The 6550-nt window shown below is 41.6% G+C and overlaps 1 protein-coding gene across 1 annotated transcript; it reads right to left on the reverse strand.

The window, feature by feature from the left end:
• Positions 1-511: 511 nt before the first annotated feature.
• On the reverse strand, positions 512-1108 carry LOC122794630 (histone H2A-like). Its single transcript, XM_044063211.1, has one exon. It carries the CDS (start codon positions 1054-1056, stop codon positions 667-669), a length of 390 nt encoding a protein of 129 aa, XP_043919146.1. The 5' UTR covers positions 1057-1108; the 3' UTR covers positions 512-666.
• Between the last annotated feature and the right edge of the window lie 5442 nt (positions 1109-6550).

Consider the following 6550-nt stretch of genomic DNA (forward strand, 5'->3'; position numbering starts at 1 on the left):
ATGCTTAAAGCAAATCGATTCCTTTAGCGTTCTAGCCCCCTCAAATGCCGTAATTCTGTAAAATAGAATAAGGCCGCCCCCCACCATGGGAAAAAAGTTTACAGGGTAAGAATTAGGTAATCACAGGCCAAGTACCAATGGGTCTGGCATCACTAGCTTTTTTAATGCTAAGAGAACACACAGAAAAAAGACCTGCTAAACAAGGCCACTACCTTTCAACACACAACTTGCACAAGCCACTTGGAGTGGCACAATGTGTACATAAAAGAGCTCCTGGTACAAGCATGAAACACACGACATTGACAGATGTGCACATAATGGTGCCAGCCCTTACCTATCCACCACTCTAACAACACCCCAATCTAAAAAAAAAATGCACCCAGACAACAAAAGACTCCCATCCCACAATACGCACAAAATGTGCGCAAAAAGGATAAACTGCATTACCTGCTGCCCCTCGGTACAATGTAGAAACCGCAACACACGTTACAACGAAACACGACACATAAGAGAGCAAGACAAAGAAGAGCTTTATTTTTACACACGTATTACAAAAAAACACAATGACCAAATATAAATAGTGGCTCAGTCTTTTTAACAAAAGGGTTTGGCTCTTCAAAAGAGCCTTTTCATGGGCTGATGTTAATTATCTCGATAGTCCCGATCTTATTTTCCTTTAGCTGGTTTCTCAGTTTTCTTGGGCAACAACACAGCCTGAATATTGGGCAGCACCCCACCTTGCGCGATGGTGACCCCTCCAAGCAACTTGTTTAACTCCTCGTCGTTGCGCACAGCCAACTGCAGGTGTCTGGGAATGATACGATTCTTCTTATTGTCCCGAGCAGCGTTACCAGCCAACTCCAGGATTTCAGCCGTTAGATACTCGAGAACCGCAGCCAAATACACAGGCGCTCCAGCACCGACCCTCTCCGCATAGTTCCCCTTCCGAAGGAGTCGATGAACACGGCCCACTGGGAACTGCAGCCCGGCCCTGGAAGAACGACTCTTGGCCTTAGCACGGGCCTTGCCACCGGTCTTACCACCTCTGCCAGACATTCTCACAAATACAAACCAACCAACAATATCAATTCAGAATAAAATAATTATTTAGGACACATTGCCTTTTATAGCAGTTTTCATCTTGTACCGCCCCTGAAAGAATAATGATGCAATACGCACCAGCAAACTTAAAGTCCAATAACCCAATACAGTTAGCAGCTCACAAACACATATTTGCATGGAGATTTTTATTGGATACTGTAAAATCAGAGTTATTAGATGCAGCTTCTGAATAGTGGACCCAACTAACCAATGAAACATGCGGTACTCAATCCTCATTTACATATCAGGACTCACTGGCTAAAATGGACATGTGAGTGGTTAACGGCATACATACTTCATTAGTTTTACGGAAGTAATATATTAGCTAGAGATGCATGGTGATATACATTATCAGCCAGTGATCAGTGTAAAAAGGGTACATGTACTGTTGTTGTCGAAAAAAATGGGGGTTTATGATTGCTCACAAGCTCCCGGGCAACAAGACAACTGATATTTGTAATGCCGGACGCAGCCAGCTCGACTTTTGACGTAATTATAGCTCCCCTGATGTGAACTGCTAAACACAAAGACTTATCTAGCTGCTAACATCTTGGTAAAGACAGAAGATAACGTAGCAGAAGGGGCACCAGCTGAGAATCGAACCTCTTGCTGTGAGGCGACAATGCTACCACTGCGCGGTACGTGGTTTGATTCCTTTCACCCTCGTTTACCCACTAACACGTCATTTAACCAGATAAAGCTATACGGTTGCCTATGAGGTACACTTATAAACGGTGTGCTTACGTGTCGAAAACAGTACAACAAAAATGTACTTTTATGCAAAATGGTTCATTATCACCACTCGCTCACAATGACAGTTTAAGTATCATTGCAACAGAGCTCACAGTGTGGGACCCATAACTTGCTCAAACGTCAAAGTCAAACAGTCTCCCTTAGTAAAAGGTTACAAAGCATAAATACAATATTATCTCACTCTCTCTAACACTGGCGTTCTAGTGTAGTGTTACCTCCTCTCTCATTTTTTACATCGCAGATAGGTGCCCCCTCCCCCAAGAAACTTGAAGGTAGGAAAAATTATGTTGGCAAACTCAGTGATATACTGTCTTTCGGCTTTTCCCGGTTAGGGGTCGCCACAGCAGAACTCCAGTCCGCTAATGATTGGCAGTAGATTTTTACGTGCTGGCTTGCCAGGCCTAACTCACAACCTTCAACGAAGGAACACCCATTCATGCATGTCAACACACAGAAGACGCTCCAACTGAGAATCGAACGGGCAACGTCTAACCACCACCACAGTGACAAACTCGGTGGTACAAACATGAGGAATGAAGATTACTAGTGCCGGGCTGGCCTTTGGGCAAATGCTGTCCGAGGCAAGAGAGCACTACGGCACACCCACTGTCGCCATAGCTCTCAACCTTCCATCTCCAAAATGAGGAACACTAGCCCTCATAATGTGGAGCACTTACTAACAACTTCTACAAGGAAGGCCATAGGATGGTTAAAACATGCTGGTTTTACTTATAAAGATCTTTTAATGAATTAATTTGCTTATCTATTTACCATGGATTTCACTTTAAAAAAATCCTGAATCCTTAATGTGTGACAGTCTTTCACTGTGGAACTTCAAGGAACATGAACTTTTAAGACCCCAAAAATGAGGTACGTTCCTCGTAATGAGGTATGACTGTCCCCTGTTACTCTTCAACACATTTTAAGTACGCAGGACTGTTCTAATTAACCATGTATGAATCAACTGCATTCACATGGGGGTTCTAACTTTTTCATCCAATAAACAGCCTGAACAAAAGTCATGATTAAGGGTGAAAATTCAGTCCTGCTGTCAACTTTAGGTTTTACCCCAAATCCTTTCAGCACACCCTAATTGACCAATACGCTGGGGGGTTTCTAGATGCTCTGAGGTGTGTTCTACAGTTTTTTAAACAACCTTTTCATCCAGCGATAGCCTAGGCAAAATATATGGTTAAGGGAAGAAATTCAGCCTTGCTCTTCAGCCATAGTTTCCCAGAATTAATTTAGCACCCCTAAATGGCCAAAACTACACTGTAATAACTAAATTAAGCTGGAGGACCACTAGGTACCCAGATGGCATAGACTTCTAAATGCTCCAAGGTGTGTTTTAGTGCTTTTTTTTTTTTTTTTTCTTCTTCAACCTTTTGATTCAATGAAGGGATACACAAAAATCATCTGTAAGGAAAGAAATTCAATCATACTTTTTACTTAAGGAGGAAATGAGTTGTATCTAAAGATACAAAATAGCAGTACACAATAATGCATGTGGTGATATGCCTCCCTATACCACCATAAAAAAAGGTGGTCACTTTATGTGTATCCCCCTCTAGTGTTACATTTTATTTATTTCAGTTTGATGAGCAGGGAAGTCCACTAGACCTAATAAGAGCCCATTTTCAGTGGAGGCCCAGGGAGAAAAGCTCCAGTAACAATGACAAACAAATTAGCATATACAAAGTGTTAAAAAAAAAAGTCAGTTTTATGCAGCATTAACATTCTACAATAATAACAAACTCTAGCAAGAGTCATTGACAGTCAGTTACAGTTGAAATTTTACCTTCCACAATAACAGTAATAAAAATCTAGTAAAAGAGCAGTCTAAGTATCATTAACAGCAAATTTCATTTGAGAATGAGAAATTGCTGGAAATAAACTATTAAAATTTGGAGGTTAAGGTGGCGTAGAAGGGCAAATGATGTGAGTGCAGAGTGCAGTTAGAAGGTGGGTTTTGAGAGAGGAGGGCCTTATGTGGGGAAGGAGCAGGGGGCATTCCCACTTCAAAGACAGGTGGTAATGGAAGAGTGGTTATGAGCATTTCTAAGGAAGATAGTTCTATAGTTTAGCTAAGAAGAAGGATAGCATAGTGTTTCCAGGTGGCCGTAAAGGTTTGTAGATTTTGAGCAGGGTCTCATTTTCTGTACTAAGTGAGCGATTGGGAATATACAGAGTTAAGGAGAGGGACAGGAGGTGGGTTAAATATGGGGAGATAGTTGGGAAGCTCAAGCCATTGCAGTGAGTGGAGAGAGATGCACTGCTAGGATGAGTTCCTAGAGTTGGTGGCAAATTTGCAGATGCTATTGTAGCAGGCTTCTAATTTAGTTTGAAGGCCGAGCTTGATCTTGAAGGAGTCAATGGGGGAGTGTTTAGATGGAGAAACATTTGGATGGGAAAAAATGGGCAAAATCATATCTAAAGCTGCAGTTGATGTTGTTTGTCTTTCAGCTTTTCCTGGTTAGGCGTCACCACAGCAGAACTACAGTCCACTAATGATTGGCAGTTAGTTTTTATGGTGTCGAGTTGCCAGCCTGACACCCAACCTTCAACGAAGGCACACCCATTCAACACATGTCTTTCAAACACCCACTCAACAGCAGGAAGGACATGCAGATTCCAAACAAAAGGCCCAACCCGATAATCAAACAGGAGAACCTCTTGCTGTGAGGTAACAACGCTGCCACCGCAGAAGTATCATGAAGCTGCAGTTGATATAGTTTTATATATACACACACACACACACACACACACACACAGCATACCTCCTCAACCCTTCCCACAAAAGGGCAGCCACTGTCCGTGTACCCCTCTGTTAGACTTGTATAAAACTGAAAAGCAAAAACATATTCTGTCAGCCATACTATCTTGCCACAAGACAAGCACCTGTATACACATCTGATGTTTGACTGCAAGGAAAATGACAAAAGAAATTAACAAGTTGGAAACGTTATTGTACTTTTTTGACAGTACACTGCTCCTGTAAAGCTCTCTGTGTTCCCCTCTGAAGTTTGTTAGGAAAGTTAAAAGAAAAAATTACCACACTATCCCCAGCCAACATAATAATAGTGACCTTTGAGGTGTGGGAGGAAAGTTTAAAAAAACACAAGGAGCATCATATGAATCCCAACAAAGGGAACATCAAACAAAACAGAGAGAGAAAATTTAATGGTAAATTATTTCACTTTGATAGAATCTAATAAAGTTGAAGAAATAATGGCATAATTCCCAGCTCCCCACACAGACTACAGTGACCTTTTGTGTATACCCCTGAGGAGAGATGGTTTTAGATTTAGTGAGGCTCAGGGCAGATGCCACTACTAAGCCAGAGTCAAAATCAACTTAGAGAACCTTACTCCAAGTGACCACAACTCCTTATTAGCTATGAAGGTCTGGATATTCTATGATTCATTTTATACCATACTGTTTTCACAGAAAACAAACTGAGCAAATCACAAGAGTGTTTCATCCAGCAGCTATATCCACTTCTGTGTACAGTTCAGACATCCGATTGTGATAGAAGAGGATGGCCAAGTAATGTAGTTCAAGTCATGTTTTTGTCACAGTAATGACAGCAAGTTCTACAGGCAGCCCTAACAAGTACAGTTACTTTGTGTTTGTCAGATGTCCAGTTCAGTAGTTTATCTTACTTCATACAAATACACACTAGTCCTGAAAGCCAGATAGTGCCAATTTAAACTGAAGAACAAGAGATCATTTTTCAACAGACCGCTCCAAACTCCACGCAGCAGTTACAGCTACTTTTGATGTTTCTGATAAAAGATGGCCATGTGTTCCAGCTCTGTTGCCTTCCATGCAAAGAGTAGCCACAGATTAAAGTATTCCAAGTTGCTTCAGCAAAATGATGTTAAACTCTGCAAATGCATATTAGCCCTGCAAAAAGTAGAGTTGTGTACACTTACCATAAATGTAGATGTTAGAGTATATTCACTGTTGCAGTCATCACATTTGGGTTATCTGCTTGCAGTAGCCCTCAGTCGGCTTGATTATCAAAGTCTTGGGTCCTGCGTCAGTTGCCATCTCATCTTCCATGATGTCAGGTAGTCAGGGGTATAAAGCATGCAGCCAATGCCATTACATCAGTTTTTCTTGCCCCAGATGTCAGGTGCCCCCCTAATGGGAAGCAAATATATATATATATATATATATATATATATATATATATATATCTACAAGGTTATACCTCCAACAAAAAAGCTTTTAAGCACAGTAAAGGAGAGTAGAGGTATAGCCAAAAGAAGTCAGGGGGGCTGGAGAGAGGGTAAAGTACAGTTTTGTACCTACCATAAATGTAGATGTTAGAGTGTTCACCCTGCTGCAGTCATCACACTTGGGTTATCCTGCCGTCAGGCGGTCCCGCAGTCAGCCAGAGTTCCAAAGTCTTGGTCCATTGTCGGTTGCTGTCACTTCTTCTCTGACATCAGTGCGCCAGGGGTATATAAGAGGCATCCAACGCCATTTTCTTAAGTTTTTCTTGCCCGAAATGTCAAGTGCCCCCAATTGGTAGGCTATATATATATATAGCTATATAAAAATAAAACAATACCTTCAGGCACAAGCAAATACACCACAGAGGTTGTATAGGATAGAGTGGTATAGATAAGTTCAGCTAGTTCAGAGGGGATTGAGGGAGGGTAACCTGGACTGCAGCAGGGTGAACACT

Source organism: Protopterus annectens, chromosome 2.part1 (assembly GCF_019279795.1).
Source record: "Protopterus annectens isolate FY-2018-M chromosome 2.part1, PAN1.0, whole genome shotgun sequence".
NCBI lineage: Eukaryota > Metazoa > Chordata > Ceratodontiformes > Protopteridae > Protopterus > Protopterus annectens.

What these genes read in the sequence shown, in the direction of transcription:
- LOC122794630 (XM_044063211.1), bottom strand. Translation starts at nt 1,056, where the DNA reads ATGTCTGGCAGAGGTGGTAAGACCGGTGGCAAGGCCCGTGCTAAGGCC.